A 27,899-nucleotide genomic window follows, 5' to 3' on the forward strand; every position below is an offset into this window, starting at 1 on the left:
TTCCAGGAAATCAGTGAAGCTTCAGCATATGTTTAATGCTGACGTGCTAGCCCAGAGAAGGGTGAAGTTAAGACTGAGCATAACAACTCTGTGTCAGACGGTCGCACTTCCCTGCTCTAGAAGGGGACTTGCTGCTCCTGCTCTTTCTGTAATCATATTACATGGCCATTTTAATGACCTGATTAAACTCATTGTAAGAGTTTTGCTCCCAATACTGACATCTGAAGGCTGTCTCCAGACAAAAATAGTCTCTGGTAGTTAGAAATGTAGTCCTTCACTGTTATTTTCCTTCCTCAATTTTTTCTTCTTCCTTTTTTATTTTTTTTTTAGAGAGAACATATGTCCCTTCTAAGTCTTGGCTTTGGCTAAGCACAAAAAGCCCAAGCTATTTTAATTTCCTCTCCTGAAATAGAGTCCCAGTACTTCTGAACATTCTAGTCATTTGTCTTTGTACCTATTCCAGCTTGAGTCCTAAGCTCACCCATGCTGCATTGGCTGCCGTAGCTATTTTCAAGGAATGGTATTTGTTCAATATGTCTTGCTTTGCAACAAACAAAATTCACTATAAAGAGTCCAATGAAAAACTCATTTCATTTATTGTTTGGTTTAGAAACATAAAGCCAGATTATACCAACACTTATACAACATTTTCCAAAGATATCAGGAAAAGACTAAGTGCTTGTGCCAGCAAAATTGCAAAAGAAAATCTAAAAAAAAAAGGTTTTTTCAATATAGTATAATTTACATAAAGCACAGTAATAGATCTTTAGAAATTCAGAATAAAATAGAAAGTACTGGATTTAATAATGTATAATGTCAGTGGGAGTTCCAGTATTTCTAAGCTATAAATTTATTAATTCAATATATCTAGTAAAATATTATGTATCTTTTCCAGACTTGAGTATTGACGTTTATATTTTCGAGGCCACTTGCAGTTTTACTGTTGTGTTGGGTTCATTTCATAGATATGCTTTCAGAGATTCAATGCCTATGAAAAGGAAAAGAGGGATTTGGGTGAGGAAAAGAGTGTACTTACCTTATCTACGTAAGCGTAGTGAAGCATTGCATAAATCCTTTTAGTCCTGCGATAGTGTATGCAGATGCTTTCGGGGACTGGCCAGGAGAGCATTAATACATTGAGCACTGTGATCCCGAGCCCTGCGGCTGCTGCGTCGGTGAATAATGCAGAGGATATAGCACATTTTGCTTCTGGCCTTTGTGATTTCTCTCTGTTGCCTCTGTATTTAGATGTTTTTGGTTTACAAATCTTTTTCATTTAATTAAACCCTAGCACAAGTGGCATATTCAAAATGAAAGCGATTCAAGCTCTGATAGAACCTGAAGTGTAACTCTTTTATCATTCACTATCTTAAATGTTTTTACTAATTCATACCCAGTTCAGAGCCGCGGAGCAGCCATTGCCAGTTGCCTGGATGGTTCTAATGGAACTGCTTTCCTCTCGCTCCTTAATCTCACTCTCTTCTCCCAGACGGGCTAAATCGGTAGTGACAGTGTAAGTCCATTTTCAGAGTGTGTACTTCAAGGAACATAGCATGGTTTATTTTTTGAAAAGTAGTCATGTAGTCACAGCAGGGGGATTGGTGCCCTTAATTCAGGAGCCTGAGTTTTATATATAATTCATGGAGAAGGCAGAACAGGCCTCCAAAGGAAAATGAAGATAACCTAATCTGTTCTGTATTTTTCTGGATGGGTCGTGGTGCTGTGCCTAAAGCCAGGCAGAAGGCGACAGTGGGCACACTGAAATGTCTGAAGTCACGTCGGATGTGGGGTTTCACAACTGATACTTCCATCCAGCTGAGATTTAGGTGCTGCGCTATCTTTGGAGGAGTAAGTACTCCCCTGAATGAAAAGAGTAGTGGCCTTTGGGAAGTATGGATGTGATTTGACTTTGGCAGAAAAACTCTCAGTTGTGCATTTTTAGAAGAGTCATGTATCCATGAAGTGGAAGAAGGACATGCTTGAGGAGCTTTGCAAAGTAAGGGGGAAGAGGATTTTTTCGGCTTATTTTGGGTCATTCTGAAGGAAGGGATGCTCTAATCGTGCCATGAGAGGGACAAAATAAGACAGGGCAAGACTGATTGTGGCTGTGGGGATTTTTTTAATCACACCCCCCCCCCCCCCCCCCCGAAAAAAAAAAAAAGGCACCATGCCCCTGCTTTGCTCAGTTAGTGGAAATGAACTCTGAATGAAAAACATCAGGATTGTGCTGAGCCTGAGCTAATGCATCTGCCTCCCAACAGACGGTATTAGTGTGGAGTCTCTGCTGTGGTTATTGCAGCTGTGCAATGTACGTGTGTGTTCATCTCGGACTGTGAGCAGGGCACACCATTTAAACGTGTTCTCCTTAGCCAAGTGAAAAGGTGGCTCCTGGGAGGATGAGTTGTGCCTTCTGGTCACTCTGAAAAGAAGTTTCTGTTTATTCCTAGTGATTTCAGGTGCCTTCAGAAGCCAGCTGGTGCAGCCCGAACTGTTCTTTGAGACCTTGGGCATTCAACATAGCTCATCATGTCCTTGCCTTTCATTTTCAACTAATGACAATCTTCATGACACAGGAGCTTAAAACATGATTTTTCAGATGAAAAGCACAAAGGCAAATGTATGGGTATAGCTGTCAAACATAGTTACAGATTTATGAAGATCCATGGCATCATATTCAGTGGAATTATGCTAGACTACAAAGGGCAGGAAAGCTTATTCAAATAGAAAATCATTCCTAAAAGCCTTTTAAACTTTTTAAAGTCATGATTTTGAAGTGAGACTGTAACTCTCTATCAACATTCCGTGGCTATTTCTTAAACTCATCTTTTAATGTCCAGTCTTGCACCAACAGCAATGAGAAGAACTCTCCTAGTACTTCCAGACCTTGTTACTGGTGCTCCTTCGTTAGGTAATACCCAGCCTCCCTCTCTGCTTCTTTTAGAGGAAGAAATAAGTAGCATTTCTCCAGCTTGTTCACAAATAATCTGTGCCACACTCCCTTTGCCTGAACATAATAAGAAATAGCAAACAGGCGGTTTTCTTGTCCAGAAACCCAAGCTTTCCTTTAAGGATCCTACCTACAAACAGGACCTTTTTCTTGGCTTCCTCCTGTGAAGATTTTCACATGACTACTTTTTCTCTTGCCTCTGTTTTTCTTTTGCTGGGAGGCAAATAGCACTCTAGCTGCAGCCAAATGGGTACTGGGTCCTGCATTCTCCACTGGTTTGCAGGAAAAAAACAGCTGAATTGTTTCATTTTCCATTCAGGAGTCCTGTATGTCTGCTGGTTTAACCTCTCATTAGCCAACGTGGTAATTACATGTTTGCTCCTGTAGCCCAAATGAGTGATGTTGAGCGTGCCCACCAGATCTGGTAGCCATTGGTGAAAGCTACGGACACTGGCAAGCGTTAGCTGTATCCAGCAGAGACTATGTTTTGTTGAACAACTCTTGTAGCTATTCTACCAAGTTTTGTTGGCAGTACTACTGATGGCACGTGTATGGCCGTCAGTGTTTTGGTCTCCAGCTAGCTCTCCAAGGCTGCCACAGAGGCTCTGCCATGGTGCTTCTGTCGACACCGACCTGCCTGCACGGTAACAGCCGACTGTCAGCAAAACAGCATCGCACAACCTGATGGCTGTGCCTGATCAATGTCTTATGGTTTTCAATTTGTCAGAAACTAGAGCAGAACAGAGTTAATTCTCATATCGAGCAACAGTGAGGTAGCTGCAGTTATCTCCTCAAAAGACAAAAAAAGATGGGAGAAAATCTGGTGCTGTCCTCTAAACCCACCATCATCCATTGCACAGAGCACAGTCACATCACTTCGCCAATCCACTAGTAGCAGAAGACCAGCAATGAAGATCTTACAGGCCTTCAGGTAGCCTGTACAAACCTAAGTAAACAATGTACCAAAAAAGAGAAAGGTATTATTTTCTGCCGTCATTACTGCATACTGTTTCATGTACCCTTTTGTTCTAGCACTCTGTCTCTTTTTCTCCTGAAAATGAAAGCTAAATTTCTGTTAGCAGGGAACAGAAGGATTCTGTTTCCAAGTCACCTGTTTCTTTATGAACACGCTTGGGAAGCAGCTAAAAAGATACCCCCAAGTGTACCCCAAAAGATACCCCATGTTTGCAAATATGTTTGACCCATCTGGGTAGAAGGAAATGAATGGAAATAAGAGAAATAAAATACAAAGCAGTCTACTGAAAACAGGCAAGAAAAAAAACCCTACTATTTAGATGAGCATTGTAATGAATTATACTGGAAAACGTTAAAGGAGACTGCTGTGCGTAAACCATTTGTCAGCCATAAAGTTGACAAAAAACCGTTGCAAACTTAGAGGATGCAGGTTTTCAAATCCAAAACAAGAATATTTTGATTTTCCAGTGCAGAAGACCAAGTCTGAATTAAAACACTTGCATGCTGTGCTTAGATTCAAAAAGTGATAGAAACAGTGGGTGGCTGGCTCAAAAGATACGGCATGGATAGATTACAAAACTAGTCAGCAGTCACAGGCCTCGGGTACTGGCAAATGTAATGATTTATTTCATCTTGGACATTGTGTCTGCACTGACCCTTTGTGCTCTCGCCTGGAAGTAAAAGGTGCTCAAACCCATGCTTTTAGGTTTTTTAACAGTGTTTGTGTTTTATAGTCGTCTATTTTGTGTATTGGGGAGGGGGACATGATAAAACAAAGGAAAATCCTTCAGATTTAAGATTAATGCACAGCACTTTGTAGCAATACATCCGCCTAGGTCCTGTGTGTTCACAAGTTAAATTAAAACTTAAAGCTAGACCAACCCATCACGTCAACATGTACTCCAAAGGCTTTCTTTGGCTCCGCAGAATCTCTGGGAGCCCTAAGCTGTTGACCTTGTGTTGGACTGGCTGGGTCTGGCAGGCAGCCTGTCCGCTTCTCCCCTTCACCCTGCTGGGAGTATTTCCAACTCAGCCTCATTTGTTTTAATATTTTTTTCTTTTTTTTTTTTTTTCCCCCAGAAACATGTTATGCAATAGCATGCAATATATTGTGTAGCGATAGCAATAACATTATCTGGCTCTACATTAATCTCATAGAATATTTACTCTATAGTCACAGTTTCTTAACCTCTTAAATCTCTCTATGCTGTTTTTTACCAATATGGCTTCATAAGGTAAGCAAGAAGAAAGCACTCTGGACCTCCTCAAAGTTACAAGTATTTCAACCACATGTGCTGACTTAGGGAAAAGGACTCTGAACTTTGCAGGAAAACCCACTGCATTCCTGCATTCCCCTCGATGCCTGCATAATCTGAAAAAACATAGCTTTTCCTGTTTTCTGTGCAAAGGAAATTTGGGGGACCTTGGTTTATTAACCTCTTTTTCCTCCTTATTGTCCAGAGTCCTGCACTGTCCTATGTGATAGAAGGCACTAGCAACTCTTAGTCAAATATATTCTCACTGTAGGAATGGAAGAAGAGCAATTTCTAAGGACAGAACTAAGCACAAACCCAACAGTTTTGGGGCTTTAATTCAGCCGACAGTCTGAAGCTGTCATTTAGATAGACCAGGATCATTGCTGCATTATATGCAGATGGTTGGTTACATTTATTTTCTCTATTATCCACCTGGAAGTGGCATTTAATTTCTCTTCCTGCACAGCAGGCTGCTACGGTTGCTGATCTGCATTTCCACAGACACAGAGGAATCCGATCTCCTACCTCTGCAGCGAACATGATGGTTCGTCTCATCCGTCAACCTCCATGTGTCTGAGGAGACCGTAGCAGAAAGATTGAAAACCAGCGTGAGGGGATTAGCGGCATTATGGGCAGTGGGCTCCCAGGGACCCTGTGCCCCGGGGGGAGATGCTCCGTCGCCCCTCGTGCCTTTCTCGCTGGGTGCTTACCAGCCTCGCTGCCTGTGCGGTGCTGGCAGCGGGGTCAGGCAAGGGCAGGCACTGGTGAACGCGGTCTGCCAAAACAGCAGCGGCAAGAAATGGGTGACAAGCGGACTTCTTTGCCGCAGAACATTTGTAGCATAGAAGCACCCTCTGGCAGAATGGGGTTCAGAGAGCTGCTGTGAAATAGCGTGCCAATAGCCACATTTAATTTAAAAAAACCCAAAAAGAAACAAAAAACCCTTTCCCTGCAAAGGCAGGCAGGCAGCAGGCATCTTTCCTTCCTGTTAGTCGTGTCACACGTAAGTCCCCAGCTGGCAGGGTGCTCACTGTGGCGGTGTGGGGAAAGGACATGCCAGGAAAACAGACCGGCGCTGGAGGAGACCTCGCAGCCCCAGGGACAGGGAGGAATGGCGCAAGACCTGGAGGAGGGTGACCGAGGGGGGCAACAGCCCCCGAGCGGGGCTGGGGATCAAGGAGCACCGTTAATGGAAAAGACATCACGCTCTGGTTACCGGAGAGGCATCTCAATCGCTTTTCCAGGCTGCTCGTGCATCCGAGGTCCTTGCAATAATATAACGTGACGGCCACTGTGCCATTGTTCAGACTGCAGAGGGGCAGAACCTGTCCTTGCATGACAGATTTACTGGTGATGAAGGTATATAACTGGTAAACCACAGCTGAGAGAGGTTTAACTAATCAGGTGTTGTTGCGCAGCAGTGTTCCCACAGGTCCCAGGAGAAAAGTCAAAGCCTGAATACCACGTGGCTTTTCTGCTGGGAAACTCCATCATTGTCAAACCCCTCTGTAACTTACGTAAAATGAAAATAAAACAACTGGACTTTCTCATAATTAGATATATCATCCCTCTTAAATCATACCAGGATCTCTTGCCCAGTGTTGGTTTTGCAATCACCAACTGTTTCTAAGTGAAATAAAAATTACACCGTGCAGCAGAAAAAAAGATGTTTGAAGCTGGTAATAGTAACATCCCAACCAGTGCTTGCCTGATTGCTTAGGTTTCCACCTCCTTGTTTGCTCTCCATGGCACCAGTAGTGGAACATCTAGGTCCTTTGTAAAATAGTGCAATTTTCATCCAGCTTGCCCAGTAAAAACAGTTAACGCTTAAATATATGTTTGAAGGAGAAAATTGATACAGACAATGTTTCAGATTCATGCTGGTTCTGTTACCTGTTTCCAGAATGGTTAAAATTATGTCTATAATGCTTCAGCCAGTTTCAGAAGTCATGCCAGCAGTCTTTAAATTTGTCTAACATGGCTTCAGTACTTTTTCCATCATGCTAACAATTTTTATATAGGAACCCAACCGATGCTAGGCCTATATTTTACATTTTTAGAGTTGCCAATTGTACTGTGATTACTTCTTTATTAACATGGTTTGGGCAGATCCAAAAAGATATTTAGATCCTTAAACTGATTTATTCACCTAAATTCCCAAATCATCTTGAACACCAACCTCAGCTTGAGATGAGTCACCCTGTGAAAGCGTTTCTTTCCATTGAGAGCTCCGCATGACTAGTTTAGGCTTAAATATCTAGCTTCTGGCCCTTAAGGTAAATGAATCCTCCTCAGGGAACTCAAATAATTGTTCAGCTGTCCTGTAACTGTCTTCTCAGACTGGGACCTTTGTCTCAGATCCGCGCACGTCAGCAAAGACTTGGGGTTGAACGCAGCCTGGGGAGTGTGAGTACGTCCTCAGAGACATAACTTGATTCGTTTGTTCCTTGCACACTTTGAATGAAAAAAAAACCAAACAGATTCAGATGGAAAATGTAGCACAAGGAGCTAAGTGTGTTAGGAGCCAAAGCTCCAAAGAGTTTCTCTGGTGCATGTATTCCTGATTTAGGATTTATTTTTTATTTTACCCTCTTTTCAATTTAGGAGGGAAAGGAAGAAAGGAAAGGAAAGGAAATGTGGGTTTTTGCAGCATTTAATATCAGTCGGAACATTTGAGGATGCTCATACAACAATAAAAATACCCTCATCTTTTGTCTGAAAGCTAGGGGGAAAGTCTGCCATAAACAGGGCTGCTGTTCAATTTTATTTTACGTTCATTTGTACTGGTATTGAAAATGAGCAGCAAGGGAGACCACAGGTGCTAAAGCACTAAAGAACTGGAAAACAAATGCAATGCTTCATTTTCAGCCAGAGGCAGGTTACAATGTTTCCTGGCAAAAACCTTTTAGTGCAAGGAAATTCTGTAGTAAACTGATGGTGTCATTAAGCAGAATTGACTATAATTAATTAATGTAATCTGCATATTTTGCGATTATCTGAGATATGGCTACCACGTAATGAAAATTTTGCAACACTCAAAGCCTGTGCACAAGGTTATGTCTTCTTGCATAAATCTGGGAGCATAAAGGGGGTTGGAGGAGTGCGTTAAATTGCCAAGGATGATCTGGATGATAAAACTTAAGTGCAAAATGAATATTAATTTTTAGTGCAGTAAAATTAGCTGACTCTTTGAAGATTGCTGGTACTTAACCTTTTCTGGAGTACAGTGATCTGCTTTAAACTGAGTTTTTAAATTATTTTACTCTTGCAATTTTATGTTTGTTCGGTGTGTTTGTGATAGTCCATTGTGGTTTGGATGGCGTAAGAGCACTCGCGGGAGATGGGCAGTTCTGGGGAGGGGAGCAGGAGCAGCACACTGGGAGCTTTTGGAGGAAATGCCCTGTCAGCACTTAGTCACTGACGTCTTGGCCAGGCCGCTTTAGTGCCAGTAACCCCTTCAGCCAGGGGAAAGCTCCTCTGAGGTGAATGCACACCCTGTGTTTCCTTTGGGGCAGCACAAAGAACAACATGGAATTCTGAATGTGGAACTTCCCAGAGGAAAGCCCTTGCCGTCCTCCAGGCTACTTCTTCTGTGATACTAGGATTTCTGTGTACCTTGCCAAAGGAGTCAGTCTGCCTTCCAGTGAAGATACGTCTTTGTTCTTCTTCAGTAAATAACGTATTCTAGAAATTTGCAGTGAGGAGCACCAAAGCTCCTGCTGGAGTCACAGGCTAAGTTACCCCAACCAAAAGCTACCATCATCCCTCCGCAGGCAAGTTATCTTAAGATAAACAAACTTGTCAGAATTCACTTTGACTTCCTTTACTTTTCCTTTACGAGCGGTAGCTTCTCAAGTCACTCTCTCATGGTTCAGAGTTCAGGTCAGGTCTAGGCTGCACAGCCAAGGAGCTGTGTGTGACCTGACTTGTCCATGGTCCGAGTACTCTGCACATTTCATGAAAATGAGCCTTCTAGTGAATTGCTATTAGAATTGCTATAATCACTACTCATTAAAAAATTCAGGGTTTTTAGTCAGACTCATTTACAGCTTATATTGGACTAATATCCTTACAGTTTTCCATTATGAGGAGATTAGAAAATGTGTTCTTCCATCTTTGCAGAGCAAATCACCATCATGGCTGAGATGACTGAGAATCTATTTGCAAGCACTTTTATTTGCATTCAGTAAATCTGTCAGACATAAAATCATGATATATGTAATATTGCTATAACATACTCATCTGTTAACTACTTCTGACACTTTTGTGAGAAATGTCCAAGGACTTTCAGTAAAATTTATTTGTCTAAATGAATATAATGTGAGTAGTTAGATTTTCTGGATAGTAGAGGAAAAAGTATTTTTTCCATTGAAAAGGGTGTTTGTGTTCTTTGTCATTATGCAAAACCTAATCCTACCAGGAAAGAAAAAGCAAGTGAAATCTGCAGAGTCATGTGTGACTGTCCCATGTGAGAGGAAATGTCTCATTTGTGAGACATTAAAATTCTAGCTCAGAAGAAGGATATCTTTGTGAAAAAGACTTTGACACACTGGTTGATTTTTCAGGCATTTGATTTATTTGTTATTTGAAGTACTTTTTCAGGAGATAGTGCATTTTTGAAGTCATTTGAGATATTGAAACATTTTGGTCTGTGTAAATGCCATTAGAGATACAGTGTTTGCCAATTATTTATAAACTTCCTTTTCCTCCTTCATTCCCCAGAGTTCAGTTTGTCTCCGCCAACGTGGCTTCCCTCCACCGATGTGGTTTCCGCATCGCTGCATGAGAATCAAGGGGATATAGAAAATAGTGGTCTCTTTCTAAATTTGGTGGTAGGATGCTCAAATCCGTTTGCTGCTTTTGTTTGCAGTGTCGTGGTTAATCAAGGGACAGCCTTTAGGAAATAATAACTGGCAATCAGCCCAGTTGCAGGAAAATGAACTTTGCAATACAGCTTATCGGCCAGGTCTCTCAACTGCTGGAATCCAAACCATCCCATTTCCCCTGCCTAGGCCAATACGGCAGTCAGGGGAAAGGAGCTTTTCCGCACCACGGGTACCATTGAGGTTCAGGGTGCGAAGCATTAACGTGGAAACATGCTCAATGGTGGAGACTCGCCAGACAAAGCAATGAGGAGTTAAACGGGCTGATCACTCCTAGCTTTTAAACCTTGCGCTTGCACGGGCTTCCCAGTTGAACTTCAAAGGGTTGGTCAGAGATGTGACAACATTATCCTTCAAAAAGTCCCGCTGGGTGGGAGGGTCGGGGGAGGCTGCCACCGCAGGAGGTGAGGAGGTGAAGGCAGCAGTCGGTTCTCCGCACGTCTTGGCAGCAGTCGTGATTCCTGAATTTGCAGCCGAAAGTGGCTGTAAATCTCTCTCCTCTGCACTCTCTCAGCTCTGATTATAATGAGCAATCAGAGTGGCTGAAGTGTTGCCTTGCTTTCTAGATGAAGCACTTGTAATACTACACTGAGCTCATTTGAATACTAATTAGTAACAGGATCTTTTAAACAAAATATGCAGCCTAGGGAGAAACATTGTTGGAAGTGAGTTCCGTATTTGACACATAACTGCCTTAAGCGTACATGTCTTTGTTATAGGTGATGTTTAATGAAAAAGATACACCTAACACATCAGCAAGCAATTACAAATATCATAGGACAAAAACATATTAGATTTGCATGTTGTTTTATTCTGTATGTATACAACACATCATGCCCCGCTAGATGCATTCATGTTTCCAAATGAGGCAGAATAATGTAAGAACAAGCTCAGTCTGCATTTCCTGCAAGTTGCAGGACTGAAACCTTGGGTAAGAACAGAAGAGCTAGTGAAAGTTGAGGAGTCTTCCAAGAATTAGTTGTTTGAGGACATCCTGAACTGCAGTAACATCAAGATTTCCAAGACTTTTGTGTTCAGCTTCTCATATGGAAATATTTCATAATCATCCTTTTCATCTTGATATTTTTTGGTTCTAATACTTTTTTAAATTGGGGCACCAGAACAGTCCTCAGTATTGAAGGTGGGGGAACAGTACAGGTTTTGCAGTTTCATTTCTTTTCCTTTCTTAAAAATACCTAATAGAGGATGTCCTTTTAATTGATATTGGACACTGAACAAATTCATTTTAGGGAAGTTGCAAGATGAATCCCACAAGAGCCATCTGGGGACGTGTTCTGTTAAACTATTCGTAAGTGATCCAGAAAATGAGTTGAACAGTAATAAAAACTCTCCAGTGATGAAAAATAGCTCTATCTGTGCACACCATGAAATACTCTAGATAACATTATTTCAGGAGAAAGATCTTGGAGGCATTACATTCAGTTCTACAGAAAGAATTTGTTCAGCGTCCTATTTCCTAACTTTTGTAATGCGTAACTTGATGAGCACTCCAACTGCTACCTCATTAAGGAAAAGGGCAGCAGAGCTACTTTTTTATTCTAGTAGGAGTGTATTCAGAACGTCTGTCTTATTTAGTCCCTTGCTAGTTTATGAATCCCAAAGAAGCTTAAGCCTGAAATAACTGTCAGATCTCCTCCACCCTAACGTGGCGCTGCTGGTCAGACACTTCTGTGGACATTACTGTGGACAACTCTGGCATCTGTAGTTTTCAGGGATAGGAAGCAACTGAACAGGAATTTCGATGGCCACAATCTGGTGTTTAGGATCAAAATCATGCCTAAATCCTGAGTGGTTTAGTTCTTCTGCAGCTATAAGCTAAGTGAATAGGTTACGCAGTTAGATTTGGAAAGGCTTGGAGATCTCTTTATGTAGGCACCTACAATAGCAATTAGGGTCCCAAGTAATGCCTATGTGCATCAGTGGATTTATTCTCTAGGCTGGTATTTGGGGAGGCATCCATCATCAAATGGGTGGTTAAGCAAGTAGTTACCTTTAAGTGTGTACTTGGAGCTTTCATCGTGAAATTGGGTTTAAATATACAAATAAATGAATTCCCAAAGTGAAGCTTCAGTTTCGTTTGTAGTCAGAGGTAAGTGCACACATTAGCCCTCTGCTGATTGACTCTTTGGAAATACAAGTTTTTCATTCTGCTTATACATAAAATAGGTTAGGCATGGATTTTTCCCTCCAGAATTTTCTGTGTGGTAGAAATACTCTTTCTACTATTTCCTTTAGGTGACCAAAACCAAACTCTGTAAAGTACTTGACTACTATACAACTGGAGTTGACTTATATTTCAGTTCAGTAGTGCATAGCAAAAGAATTCATTCAGAACCTTGAGATCTTCAAAACATTTATTTTCATACAAGTCCTTATACTTAAAGACAGAATGCCTTTTGCAAATCTTAATGATACAAATATTCTGCCTGTTTATTCCTTGGAGAAAAAGCTGCGTTCTCATAGGACCAATAATAATAATAATAATAATAATAATAATAATAATAATAATAATAATAATAATAATAAACTTAATGACAGAGAAGAAAAAAAGAAGAGGATGTAGATACTTAATTTAAATTTTCCTGTTTATATATTTTAAATAGCAAATAATATTTTTGATTAAACAGAGCTTTTGAGAATACTCTTTATACTTCGCAGATATTGAGATGAATGTTTCCTGAGTAATAAGAATTACAGATAAATAAATATCCTACTATTATTGTCAGTGTATAGAATTCTTAGCATAAATACAGTTAACCTTCTTTTCAAGACGTCTGATAATTTGTCATCAGCTCGCTTGTTGAATTACCTAAAACATTAGTAGAGCTTTCTAGTGTCTATAACATTTGTATCACATTAAGGTGACTGTTCACCTTCTCTGTCTCTAAAAAAAGGGATTAAAATTTATAAAACCAAGATCACTTGGCTCCAAACACAATGAAATAAATAGAGCTAGCAAGATGTAATAGAACTAGTGAAATAATTTCCAGAAAGTAAGAATGATAGCCGAGGAAAAGAAAGTACGTTTTCCTCCAACCAGTGTAAACAAAGCTATGCCTGCTTTGCTCAAAAGGATGTTTTTCTCTCGTGCCGCAGGCTCGTTGCTTTATTTTTGACACAGTAAGCTCTTAAAGTTCTTACGCTGTCATCAGCCACTATAAAATCTCTCTAGCCCTAATTTTTTTTAAACCACTGAATAACTGTGTTTGTCCTTCTGAACGCGTGGATTCGGCACCCGGCTGCCCGCAGCCTGCCGCAGTCGAACAAAACGCCGTGTGCTGGCGAGGAGCCCGTCGGAAAGCGGTGGCGAGGTTCGGCGGGGCGCTCAGTGCTCGCCACTCGTGGTCGCTTTGGGCAGAGGCTCGTCCTCAGCGGCAGCTCTACGACCACAGCTGCCTCTGTGGCAGAGCCCAAACGACTGTTTTTAAACCCGGGGACAGTCGCGCGAATAATCGAGCGTTGGAACCCGCTGACTGAACTCGGGAGTGCGCTGGCAGCAGCAGGCCGCAGGCAGGCCCGCGTTTAGGTTGAAAATCAGACGTTTGTAGCCGCAAAAACCCCCTCTGCGTCCCCGGAGTATTTTTCAGCCCCGTTCGGCGCAGGCAGTCGGCCGTTGATGTTTTCGTTCCCCTGCGCCCCAGCAGAAGGGTGCTGCCGTCGCCTGTGGCGGGCCGCGGCCTGGGCTCCTGCTGCAGCAGCTGCCTGAGGGCCCGGCGATCCTCACCCGCCTTGTGTTAGCTCCTGCCTGCGTTTGTACCGCGGTTGTAACTAACGGGGAGCGGCAAGAAGTCGTTAATTCCGTGCCGAGGGCGCTGCTAGGGCCCTGGGATAAAACTGCAGCCTCGGGGGGTGCGGGGGAAGAGGAGGCCTCGCAGGCAAAGGCACGGGATGATGAGGAAGGCTCCGGGGCCGAAAACAGGGCCTTGGCGCCGAGGTCAGCCGCCGGGCATGAAGGGAGTGCGACCCGGGGAGCTGGGTGAAATCACTTGGCGAGGAACGAGGAGAGCAAGGAGGAACTACGCAGCATATGTAAAACTTACCATATATACCGAATTTGGGTGGGGAGTTGTCGTGGTTTAACCCCAGCCAGCAACTAAGCACCACGCAGCCGCTCGCTCACTCCCCCCCCCACCCAGTGGGATGGGGGAGAAAATTGGGAAAAGAAGTAAAACTCGTGGGTTGAGATAAGAACGGTTTAATAGAACAGAAAAAAAGAAACTAATACTGATAACGATAACACTAATAAAATGACAACAGCAATAATGAAAGGATTGGAATGTACAAATGATGCGCAGTGCAATTGCTCACCACCCGCCGACCGGCACCCAGCTAGTCCCTGAGCAGCGATAACTCCCGCCCCCACTCCCCCCAGTTTCTATACTGGGCATGACGTCCCATGGTATGGAATACCCCGTTGGCCAGTTTGGGTCCTCTGTCCTGGCTGTGTCCCCTCCCAACTCCTTGTGCCCCTCCAGCCTTCTTGCTGGCTGGGCATGAGAAGCTGAAAAATCCTTGACTTGAGACTAAACACTACTAGCAGCAACTGAAAACATCAGTGTTATCAACATTCTTCTCATACTGAACTCAAAACACAGCACCGTACCACTACTAGGAAGACAGTTAACTCTATCCCAGCTGAAACCAGGACAGGAGTGGAGCTGCAAAACGATGGAGAAAGAGAACTTACCTAGCATGCTCACAAACCTAAAAATTACCCCAAGTGCTTCCTGGCGAGAGGAGGAAGGAATTGTCACCATCAGTATTACACATGTTGCAGCAAAGGCTCAAGGTGCTGCCAGCTGACAGCAATGCCACCCCAGCTGAAGCCATTAACCTCAGGACCCCTCAGGGCAGTGGAAAGGTGAGCCTAACACCAGGGAAAGGGTCAGACACTAGAAAGTTTGTGTATATCTCATTTCACCTACATGTAATTTCAGCTGCAAGCGTTAGTATGGAACTAGACTACTAATAATTCGTTGATTAGACTTTTACAACTTTAGGAAGAAAAAAACCCAAAACTTCATGTAAGGTATGTTTTTGCCCATAGGAGTGTAACAGCTTGGTGGGAGTTCAACCAGCCTACTTTGTAACTTGGTTGCAACAAATCGGTAATTAGCCTCTCATAAATAAAAACATGACATTTTGTACTCTCATTAATTAAGGCAAAGTCTTCTTCCTGAATCTGAAGGCACCCTGAATGCAGTGGTCCCTAGTTGTAATCATAAGTTTTAAGATGAACATAATCTTCTTAGGAAGCATCTTTACGTATGGCAATTGTGCATTTCTTGAGGATCTTTAATTTCCTGCATTAGCTTTGCAAACTTGCAATTCACTGGTTATATTCATTGAACATCTTTGGCTTGTTTAGTTCTAGCAGCAGTTGTCTAATGACCAGGTGATTCTTACCTCTGCTGCTTTAGTTTTGCTTAGATGTGTACAAGTATAGGAACATTTGTAGGTTTGTGAACTCTGTGTCTGCTCTATCAGTTTTCTGGCAGGTAATTTATACATAGATCACTAGTTGTTGGTCACAGTGGTCAGCTTTGGCATGTACCGCTTTAATGTGTTAACCTTTCTCCTACACATTTATTTTCTTTCACAGAATTTATATTTTTCATTCATCTAATGTTCACCCCAGATGTTTGGGCTCTTTCGATAGTGATTCAATGGTTGTGTTATCATCGCATTCTACTGATTTGTCTTCTGTTTTCCTTCTCACCTATCTAAATAAAAATATGATCTAGGTACAGCTTAGTACCTCTTTGCCATTAAGATGTTGTTGTATTTCATTATGAAAAGCATCAGGAGATAAAGCACCCTTGAATTGAAGGGCCTGTTTGCCCAAGGCAATACTGAATGTACACAAATCTCTGCTCCATTTCACCAAAGTAAGTACAAGAATTTTAATGATGCATCAAGTATAGAAAAATAATTGTTGTCACCTGTATCTCCAAAAATTTCCTCTGTTGTAAGCCATGTTCTTTTTACATGCGTATATTTCATTGTGCAGTCTCTGTGGCTGACTGCAGGTGCTGTACACCCACTCTCTCAGCTCTGCTGTGTGAGGTCTCCTCATGTACTCACCATCTCCATCTTCTTTATTCTTCTTCGTGGAGCGAGAATAACTGGTTTAAAAACAAGAGTCAAGGGATGGCTAAGCTCTTTTAGCTTTGCTCTGTACTCTGCTGAGAACTGTCCCATTCCACCTCATCCATTCTCAAATTGCTCCTCTTTTTTTGTTGTTCTCTTTCTCCACTGATGGACCTAGGACCTGAAAGCTATTTAACCCCAAAACAGGTATCACCAAGAAATTATATCTATTCTGATTTACTTGTTGCCGTATAGTTCACTTGTTACTTTTACTACAGTCACTGTTGCAGACAACATCTTGATTTTTGCATTTATGTCCAGATTAAAAATTAATAGGTTTGCATTTGTCAAACTGCATCCTCATTAATTTTCTTCTGTAGCATTGTCCGTTGATCTTATGAATAATGCCTCTGTAGCAACAGCGCTGTGATTATCATCTTTGTCTAGTCTCTGCGCTATGCTTTTATTTGCAAACTCTTGCAAGATAGGAAATCCACTGCAGTTCTTATATTGTTCTTCAAGTACCTGTTGTTTCTTTTCATAGCTGTATTTGTTACATTATAGGAAGTTCTATGTATTGTATTGATAAAATTTATCTCTGAGATCTACACAATTCCTGCTGCAGGTTTCTCTTCTATTATTCTTGGATATTCTGGTTATTTCAATTTTATGAGGACACTTTTTGTTCATCAATCTGGGTTGTGTTTGCTATGCAAACTCCATTTGTTCTTTCAAGTTCCTTCCAGTAGTTTTATTCAAGCATTTTGGCCGGGGTTGCGGCTAGAAATCAGTTCTCTGTCAGCATGCATCCTTTTAAAATGGTAAGGCTGCTTTCTCATCCAGAGAGAATTCATCATTTTTCTTGGCCTTTATGTTCTTATCACTCACATGCTTCACTTTTGCAGAGGTTGGTACTCCTCAAATTTCTGCTCTAGAGTTTTATAATTCATTTTCCCTGCTTTGGTCAACTGGAAATTATAAAACACAGCCAGTGTTTCAAAATACCTGTTACCTTTTATGAGGGACTGGGCTATGGAGCCATGCGTCAGGTTAAGGGCGGGTGGACTTCAGCACCGTGTGACAAATGTGCTGTAAGGCAGCTGATGAGGATGAAGGAAGCCCGAAGCACAGAATGTGAGGAGACCTGGGTTCGGGTATGGAGTATAGTACTGTCAGTCTTGAGAGATGAAGGGAATTGGCATGCAAAAGGGAGTGGAAGAGGATCAGGACAAGGGGGCAGTTGTCTCTGGAGGGTGGTGTGTGTTTCCTCTGCTGTGCGCAACCCGCAGCGGAGTTAAACATCATCACCATGCAGTAAGCAAGAACCATATTATTAACTTAAGGGTCAGCACCAAGACAGATTGCCATCACTGATCCAGAAACCCAGGGAATCTATTCCATTTGTTTTGTAAATCAGAACTGATCAGGTCTCAGGTTTGTTGTTTATTTGTTTGTTTTTTTTCCCTAAGATCCAGTGCCTAAGGCTTAACTGCATTTTGATTGTTTTCAGGGTAGTTCACTACAGCGAATCCAGCAGGCTTTCAATGCACATTGTCTTTCACTGTGATTCAGTTCATGTCTACACGAGTGGGCTTAAGCAGTTACAATTCCCGTGCTACGGCTGTGGGCGAACGACTGGGCTGCTGGGTAGACCCTGGCCAAGGCTGTGCAAGCTGAATAGGGTCTGTAAAACTGCTGGGCATGACGTGGGGTATCGTAGAACAGAAAAAGCTATGAGAATCTGACAAAAGTTCGAGACAGCACCATGGGGAATAGCTGCACCTCACAGGCGGTTAAGGCAGAATTATATGAGAAACAGCCAAAGTCCACAGGTAATTGAGCTGGAGCATTGGAGACCTTTAGGGGTGCAGAGTCTTGCAAGGCCAACAGCACCCAGATAACCTTATAAATAACAATCTCACTCAGTTTGCCTTCCTGTAACAGATGCTAGAAAGTCTCATAATCCATCTTGGTCCCTACCAATACTACATAGGGTGTTCATTCATTAGTGTTCTAGTTTGAATCAGAAGCGCAGTTTCGAGAGCCTCCTGATCATTCCCAATGACTGGGCCATTACTTCCAGTGAACAGAGATTACGGGGCATGAGCTAGACTCCTGTCCTATGAAACTAAACCAGAGCTGGGCTCCACGAAGGCCCTCTGACTTCTAATGGGAACTCAGATTGTGCAACCAGCCTACAACTAGCAGGAAGCAAAACCCACTGAAGTGCTAGAGAGGGGGTAACGCTGTCATCCTAAATATAAGTCGTGTGGATGTCGGGTCTGCAGCACTGACCATTTTGCTGTGCAGTTGGGTTGTGCTGCTTGCTAATGAAGACTTACAAAGGTGTTGTCCAACTTCATGTGCTCCTGGGAGAGCCCATTCATCTGCACTGCACTTGAAAAGCTGTATTACCTGGCAGGTAGGTGTAACCCCATATTGACGAGTGTCTCCTCAATAGTGCGAGTTATGTCTGTTGTTTTGCTTGTTAGATTCCTGATACCTGACATACGATTAAATGTAAGGCTACGTTCGGTCCTAAAATACATTCACTGGCTCTGGGAAGCAAAGCTTGGTACAGTGCTTGCAAGGTCTGTGAGTTCTTACTCTTCCATATTTTTCCTGAAGTGGTTTAAGTTTCTCTATCAACACACACGCTTGCAATAAAAGAAGCATTTTTCTGACATTTTGCCCCGTTGCGGGAAGAAATACTGTGTGAAAATTCAGTCTTTAACCCCATGCGTTGCACAAGAAAAAACATCATTAGATAGGCTCAGAAAGAAATGTTGAGGATGTCACGGCCCTAGCCTGCTGTTTCTAACAACTATAGAAATGACTGCTGAGTAGTGACAGAAAGCATGTGCTGAACCTAGGAGGAAGGTTATAATATGATGTGTTTTAAGAATTCCTGAGTTTGCTGAGAAAATAAAAGAGAAACATCATTACTGTTGTTACCACCATACAAGCATGTATCTAACTTTCTGTAAGACAGGTCTGCGTTATAAAATTATCCTACTGATGTCTTAGCAGTGCAAAATCCTCATCAAAATAATGAGCCAAACATTATTTTTTACTTTTTCTACTTGGAAAAAAAATCCAATTTATATTTTTTGCGAAGTTTGTTGGTAGTCTTCTGTTATTTAAGAATCTTAAAAAAGCAGTATGAAAGAAACTTTCAGCAATTACTAGGATGTCACTTTATAACTATTAAAACTTAATTCTGTTGAAATACTTCATGTTGAATTATTCCAGAAGCTGCAATCAAATTTTTTTTTCCAGAAAACTGAAAAGTACTGTAACATCTCATGATAGACTGTTATAGTATGCTCTGGTTCTTATGGACATTTCAGTGAGATTTCAGTGATAAGCTAAAATGCCAAAGATACTTAAAGATAAAAATGTTCTACCATCTGTGCTGCTTATCTTAATTTTCAGTTTTTACTTGAAAACAGTTATGTCAGTTTTCAAATTTTTAAAATAAAATCCTGGATCACATTTATTGAGTTATGATTTTATCATCATCTGCAAAATGTTGACTTACCATGGAGTCAGACCTAGGGCTCTGGAGCTAAAGGATGTAACCATTGTGTATTCTGTGAAAAATCAGAAAGTCCTTGGGGCTGGATCTTTACTGTAGATATAAAGAACTGTATGTGTATTGTTTGAAGCATAGTATCGTGCAAATATTTTTGGTGTCAAGCAATGATGTAAATTAGGCAAGGCTAAAATAAGTGAAGTTAATGCAGAATTAAATAAGCGAAGTAAATAACATTTGTAACCTATTGTTCCAATTTTTATATCTTAGGTATCTAAATATTAATAAAGTATTATTTTAGTATCTACTAAAATCTATAACTTCTTAGTCAATTTCAAGCAAATGAGTTTACTTCTTTTTCTGTGATTATGTTTTCCATCTATAGAATGCAGATACACATATTTTCTTCAAAATTACATTTCTCAAAATATTTTTGAAGACTTGAGTTTCCAACTCATCATTTCTTCAGCATTACTTATTGCTATCTTGTGTAGTAATGACATAATTTTTTCATTATGTTTTCATTATGTCACAGCCAATGCCATTAACATGATCACTATTTTATACCTTTGCTTTTTATGCAGAGGTAACTACTATGAATGTGCATTACAATTTACATTCACGATCTCAAGGCCTTGTATAAGAAAGTGGAGTGACGGTTCAGAACATTACTCTAACATAAGGTAGATTATTAGGCTTATTTTATAGCTGGAAAACCGGGACCCAAAGATTGTCAAGATAAATCTAGCTGAGGTGAATCACCATCTTAACCAGTGTACATTAGGTTGCATAGGTACCATATATCGGTACTGGGACTGAAACTGAGACCTCATGTCTCAAATAGAAGTACTAGGGCATGCTTTCCTTTAGCAATACTAAAATGTACAGCCTGCAGATATTCATTTAATAATTTAAAGACTTTAATAAACAATAGCATTTGTTAAAGTGCTCCAGAATGGTTAAATGGATCTTTATTTTAGTTCATAGAATCATAGAATGGTTTGGGTTGGAAGGGACCTTAAAGACCATCTAGTTCCAACCCCCCTGCCATGGGCAGGGACACTTTCCACTAGACCAGGTTGCTCAAAGCCCCATCCGACCTGGCCTTGAACACTGCCAGGGATGGGGCAGCCACAACCTCTCTGGGCAACCTGTTCCAGTGCCTCACCACCCTCACAGTGAAGAACTTCGTCCTTACATCTCATCTAAACCTACCCTCTTTCAGTTTAAAGCCATTACCCCTTGTCCTATCACTACGTGCCCTTGTAAAAAGTCCCTCTCCAGCTTTCTTGTAGGCCCCCTTTAGGTACTGGCAGGCTGCTGTAAGGTCTCCCTGGAGCCTTCTCTTCTCCAGGCTGAACAACCCCAACTCTCTCAGCCTGTCTTCACAGGAGAGCTGCTCCAGCCCTCTGATCGTCTCCGTGTCCCTCCTCTGGACCCGCTCCAACAGGTCCATGTCCTCCTTATGCTGAGGACCCCAGTTCTGGACGCAGTACTGCAGGTGGGGTCTCACCAGAGCGCAGCAGAGGGGCAGAATCCCCTCCCGCGACCTGCTGGCCACGCTTCTTGTTATGTAGGCCAGGATACGGTTGGCTTTCTGGGCTACAAGCACACATTGCTGAGTCATATTGAGCGTCTCATGAACCAACACCCCCGAGTCCTTCTCCGCAGGGCTGCTCTCAATCCATTCTCTGCCCAGTCTGTAGTTGTGCTTGGGATTGCCCCAACCCACATGCATTTTTTTGTGAACAGCTAAAATTCAGAGAGATTAATGCAGCTTTTCCATTATGGATTTAATATTTCAGTACTCACTTCTAGAGTATTTAGCATTTTTTCACTGTGCTGATTAAAATCTGTTGTAGATGATAATTATGCTGGTTTTATCATTCAAACACTCAAAATTGATTTTTAAATCTTTAAGTGGCTTGTACTAGACTTTTATTTCTCAAGGGGTTTAGAAGTCTGCTTATATTATGTCCTTTTGTCATGTTCTCTGTAAATGCTAAATCAATGCAAAATTAGCAGATTCCCAGTTCTAAAAAAAAACCCCACCCTTTTTTCATAGGAGGAAGAACTAAGGAAAAGTGGAGAAGCCAAATACGCGCACTTGAGTGATGAGCTTCACGTATTAATTGAAGTGTTTGCTCCACCTGGAGAGGCGTATTCTCGTATGAGTCATGCCTTGGAAGAAATTAAAAAATTCCTCGTTCCTGTAAGTGGCTTATAGAATTCTTCTGTGACTGGTTTTAGTTTTGCTGGATTGAATTTGTGCCTTCTTTAAGCACCTTTAGCTCAAGGAAAAAAAAAAAAGTCCTGTTGAACATTCATCTTTCATTCTTTCATCTCAGGGGATGCCAAACAGACCATTAATTGTCACAGTTGATCCTCTGATGTATTTTCTAGGTGTTTTATTATTTCCATTTGTCATTGTTTTTTGCTTTCCTTTCTTGGTTTTTGGAGGGAAGGGTGGATTACTTTTTTTTTGGTTGCAGACATTAGTCATTAGTATGTGAGTACACTTTCAAGATTTTTTAATATTTAAGTCTGTAAAAAACGTTTTTGTATATATAATGATATATACAAATATCTTGCTAATGGAGTTAATGAATTTCTTGTGGAGCAAACAGCATGAGCAAAACATTCCTCAGACGTTTCTGTTCAGACAGCTTGTCGTGACTCAGACCACAGTTTAGCAATTCTCCATCAGCTAGGAGAGCGCAGAAACATATTCTAAAGCTGGGAACCTTTTCAGTTTGATTTATTTTAAATATATCACTTTCTGAAATATTTACCTTTTTGTTCATTGATTTTCTATCAAACTCTGAAATTTATTTTCTCCACATTTATACAGTATTCCATGATATTTTCATACTTAAAATTTGTCCTAGAATTTAAGCATATGCATGCTAAATGCTAAGTAAAGGTTGCTTTGTGTAGTACTAGAATTATGTGAGTTATCGTCTTGAGGTCTATCCTGAGACTATTTAGCACTCTAAAAATGTTCAGAACTTGCATTCCTTAAAAAAAAAATATAATGGGAGCTTGTTTCTATTTGTGATAAACAAAATGAAGTGCAATAATTGTTCATATCTCTCGATAATAATGGAAGGATTCAATGAAAGCCTTTTTATTATGAGTAATATGAAGCCAAGATAAGAGATGTTCAGGTGAGGCATGCACGTATTTGCACAGCAGAACTTAAACGTTTTATTTGGTGATGGCTTCTTGGTGGGGGAAAGGAGAATACATTACAACAGTATTTAAGTACAGTATTGAAAATGTTCAAATATATTAGAGTAACTAAACATTTTCTTAAGATTACAAAATAAGTAATTTAAAATTGTTAAAAATTAACAGCTGCATATTTGTTTTAAATCATAAAGTTTGTTGGCACCAAGTGGGTGCCCATAAATGAGCTATATTTTAACAAGTTGACTCTATCTTTCTGATTCTCCTTTTCCATTGCCTTATTATGCTTCCAGTTTGGGAACACTGGTAATAAAATACCGCTTCAAATTCTGGGAAATAACCATGAGACAAGAAAGCATTTTTTTCATGATTTCTTACTCTGTGTTGAATATATATATAATACAAGGGACAAATTAGGTCAGTGTTGTAATACTGGCCACATAACATGGAATGATAATTTGGCTGCAAGTTAATGGTGAAGATCTGCCAAGCCATAACACGGGAAGAAAATTTATAGTTAAGTAACACATTCCTGAAAAGTCTGGAGTGTTGTAGCTAAAAATGGTAACAAGGCCAATTACAAAGATTGCCAGTCTCTGTCCTTTGGAGAACCCTATTTCTAGTTGTTCATGACTTTCCCAAACTTTAATTTGTTTCTGTAAGAGGTCCTGTTTAAAGTTGTCTTTTTATGTCCTCTTCATTCTGGAAGAGAGCTCCTGCATTATAGCATGACGCAGTGATGATGGTACCCGTTCTATGCCCCCCTGGATTTTTAAAATCCATTACGTATTCTGTCCAACCTGAGGAAATCTGTTTTGGGTGAATAAGGGAGAGAGAGCAGTGTGTGATGAGAGTGGTGTTAAAATTTGTGGCATGTTGCTGTTGTAAATATTCAGCATCTGCCCAAGCATGTTTTTTGTGTGACACATTATTTATTGTTAAGGATTATATGTGTTTTCCAGCACAAGTATAATAGCTACACTGGAGGAGATATAAAAACAGGTTCTTTGTTACAAAATTTTGAACTTGGTTGTCAGTGGCAATAATCACTCCAAACAAGTAACAATTGTACTTTATGACTTGTGTGTTAGTTTTATCCCCTCTGCTTCATTTCAGATTTACAACAATTTACAAAGCAATTATTAACTGGCTGGTTACAACATGTGTCAAGGGGTTTACACTCAAAAAAGCTTCCACTAGATAATTTCCTTTTTGTTCCTTATTTACAGCATCTCTTGGATTTGTTTTATGATGTTTTGCTGTTTATAAGACCTAATTTATTGCAGTAGTGAATACTAGAATTGCATGACAGGGGTGAAAGCAGTAGAACCTAACAGTTTTATTTATGCCAAATCAAGGATGTAATAAACTATTCAAATGAGTTTTCAACATTGCTTATAAATTTTGTGAAGTTTAAGTGAAATATTGCCCTCGGAAATTACACTGATTGTGTCAGTAAGATGGAATAATGTTTTTATACTCAATCTGTAAGTTTTAATGAGACTGAATTTTAAAATAAGTGCCTAGAAAATGTAATAATAGAAAAAGAGAAAAGTGTGGAATAGGACTGAGGAAAAAAAAAAAAAAGAGCATTTATTAACCGAAGCAAAGTTTTAATGAACAAGTACTTTTGATTTAAATTTGATCACTTCATTTTCACCTTAGACCTTGTCCAAGAATAGTATCAAAATTTTTACTAGTGAAGATCTCACCTCCAAGTGAGAGGTAGAAACTAAGTACCGCTGTCAGCACTGGCTGTTCCACATGTTAACACGTTTCAAAGCTGCAGGCAGCTCGGCCTCAGGTGCTGCCTTGGGATCCCTCCAACAGGCATTTCAGGGAATGGTTGAGCCCCCAGCATCTGCAGCCTTCGGTAGATCACCCACTGCCTGACATGCTTTTACAGCCAAGCGGCTTCATTTGCTGTCTGCTGCTGCCGTTTTGCAAATGGCTTGAGTTCTGTGTGGGAGCTGCCATCGGGGTGTTGCTAACTGCTGGGTAAGATTTACTTTGCAGCTGACTTTGCTAGATCTTTTGTGGGTTTTATCCAAAACTTTGGCTTTTGCCGGAGGGGTCTTGTATTCAATTACTATCTAGATATTGTGCTCTGTTTTATTTTGATGTTTTCTCTCAATATGAAAATTTGAATATAATCGAAATATGACAGATCAGAAGACCAATGGTTAAGTAAATAGGATTAATACCTTGGAGTTTCGAAACACAACTGCCTGCTCCATCGATTTTTTGGTAACCTAGTGAAAATAAAAACCAAGATGTGCTCCCCCAAGTCAAGGTTTTAGGGTAAAGATCAAATTTGGAACTGATGTTAACATAATGTAAGTTATCCAGTATTAGCTATGTGGAAGGTATGAACGGTAGGGATGCTTAGAAGGAGGACATCTGTGGCCAACACAGATTTCGATAAAATCCATCGGTATCTGACTGCCAAGTACTTCTGACCCCAGACTGCCAGGGACCTAGGACCGGGCGAGGAACCTAAGGCTGATGTTATGTCTCAGTGCCTCAGAATGGGATGCAGGGTCAGTGAACTAGAAGGGGAGATGTTTAAAATGGCCAATATGGGGGGAAATAGGTTAGAAGCTTTTCAAGCTCTTCTGATTTTAAAAGGTTCATAGCTATTAAATGCTGTGCAGCTTTCTTCACCATTAACAACCAATGAAATGCTCCATTATTCTTATCAGATACGACTATATCATTCTGATTTACGTCCAAACATACAAATATATTTTCTGAACAAGCTATTATTTCCTTACAGTAAGGGGCTATAGCATCTTTAGGAGTTCTGTGCTTCCTAACACATGCAAAATCTTTTTCTGATAACTGTTTTATCCCTTTAAGCAGAGCATTTTTATTTGACATGGTTAGCATCCCTTGGGACGAGGAGGGAAGCAGATACTGATCATTCATTTCATGTGTGAGTGCTCTGTAATAGGGAGCTATTATGTAGAGGGCAGGTTGCAGCTGCAGTGACACGACCACTTTAAAAAGATTGTTTACAACTGTGTGGTCAGATGATCAGAAATTGAACCAATTACGACTTTAAGAGCTGCTGTTCAACTTATTTGCATACATTTTCCTAGCCACTTATATCCGTTTTAAATTGAGGCATATTGGCACCACTCAAGGACTGGGAATAAACACATGGTCATTTAAAGCAGTCCAGTTGATGGACAATCGCTCATGATCATCTGCCTGTATACCTCAGTGTTTTCTGAGGGTGCTGATCAGATCAGATCAGATTCCTTTATTAGGAATCAGCGTGATGAGGCAGCAGGTGAATGAAGGTTTTTATGTCGTTGCTGTGAATTCAGGCTACAATGACTTCCAGACTTTCTTGTAGATGCCTAAATCTCTTAGTGAGTAGTTAACTTAAATCCTTTTATCTCCCCTTGCTCCATACCATTGATTAAAATAATTTTCTTACCAGTCATTTAAGAAGAATAAGTGTTCTCACTGATCCAGCTTCCAGCATCAGCTCTTCAGTCTTCCTAAATAAAGATGGAAAATTAGTGAGGAAAAAGAGCCTTTCAGTGAAATAAAAAGTTAGTAATTTCATACTGGAAGTTATTCATACCAGAAGTATGTATGAAAAAGTTTAGATCGGGGGGGAATTGAAAACAAACTTCGATAGCAGTTTGTTTCAGTGGGAATCATTAAATAATCTTAAAGTAGAGTTTAATCCCTTGAAGGTCTTTCTCTAGCTAATGCTTCAGAAGAAATTGTTTTACTTCAAACATACATTTACTCTCTATATAGTAACTCATACATACTACAGACCAAAGTTACTAATGATCTGTTATGCCATGTTGTGCTGGCTGTATTGTACTATATACAGTACACAATAACAATTTCTTGGCAAAACACAGTTTTGACTGATTCATAACAAGTACATGTAGGTATGTGACATTTATTTTGCACATTTTTTATTAGCCATCTGAATTTCTTCTGTGCTGCAGTATAACATGAAATCTCTGTTTACATACCATTTAACACTCCATGGTTTTGTAATCTTACTTTTGTTTCTAAATAAGCTATATTATCAGGGTTGGGGGGTGTCAGTCTTTTTGTCCTCTTTCGAAGAACCTCAACAGGCCAAATACTTCCCTGACTATGACGGTGAGCAGTGGCACAGCTCCATCTCTGAGAGAGACATCTTTTATACCTGTTGAAGTAAATAATCCATACTTGCATATTCTGCAAAGATACTTGCAGTAAGAAATAATTACTACAGTAATTATTTTAAACCTGTGTTAAAGAAATTATTTGAGCAGCTGTTTCTGTTGTGCTGGGTTCTGTTTTTCCCAGTGTGCAAAATCTCTGGCAATTTCACACACAAGTTTTGATAATCAAGGAAAAAAAACTCAGAGATTCTGTCAAGGCCTAGAATGCCATAGCGCTTTACCTCTTCACAGCTTTTTTTTCCTAAACTTTACTTAAAATTATTATAAATATGTTCAAACACAAGTGTACTCAAGAGAGTTACCATAACTTGTGGACAGTGGTTCTTGACTTTTTGCAGACTCTAGTGTTTTTCTTAACCATTATGTTGTCTGATTGAGCAGCAGAACTTGCGTAGTTTGAATCACTCACTTTAAGTGGGATGAAAATAACCCTAAAGCTATCCATCAAAGTGGAGGTTTGGGGGTGGAGACGTACACTAAAACGGCCTTTTGAATTGAAAATTAAACTCCAGTACTTAGTGATATAGACTGCTGGTTCTTTCTGCTCTGAAACTATAAAATGGATAGCAACACAAAGAGCACGTAATTCCTCAAATGTCTTTAAATTTGCGTCGTGATGAGTGGGTCGCCTGTGGCCTGCCAGACCAATGAGGACCTTTTGCCTAGGCTTCGCTCCCCAGCTGCTTCAAGGTGGTATAGCTACTTCACAGCCTCACCTGTGCTTTAAGGGTTGATACTCCCACTCTGAGGGGATTAAGACCTTTTTAGATATGCCAGAGACATATTTAGTCTGTGAAAGCA

At 40.6% G+C, this 27,899-nt stretch overlaps 1 protein-coding gene across 1 annotated transcript in view; it reads left to right on the forward strand.

Annotated features, from left to right (window-relative positions):
* The window catches only part of KHDRBS2 (KH RNA binding domain containing, signal transduction associated 2), a 362,804-nt gene that overhangs the window by 162,929 nt on the left and 171,976 nt on the right, over positions 1–27,899 (forward strand). The window contains exon 4 of the mRNA XM_030000725.2: positions 21,773–21,919. Within this exon, the coding sequence (XP_029856585.1) occupies positions 21,773–21,919 (147 nt within the window). The remainder of the gene's footprint in view (positions 1–21,772; positions 21,920–27,899) is intronic.

This window comes from Aquila chrysaetos, chromosome 2, assembly GCF_900496995.4.
Source record: "Aquila chrysaetos chrysaetos chromosome 2, bAquChr1.4, whole genome shotgun sequence".
Lineage (NCBI taxonomy): Eukaryota > Metazoa > Chordata > Aves > Accipitriformes > Accipitridae > Aquila > Aquila chrysaetos.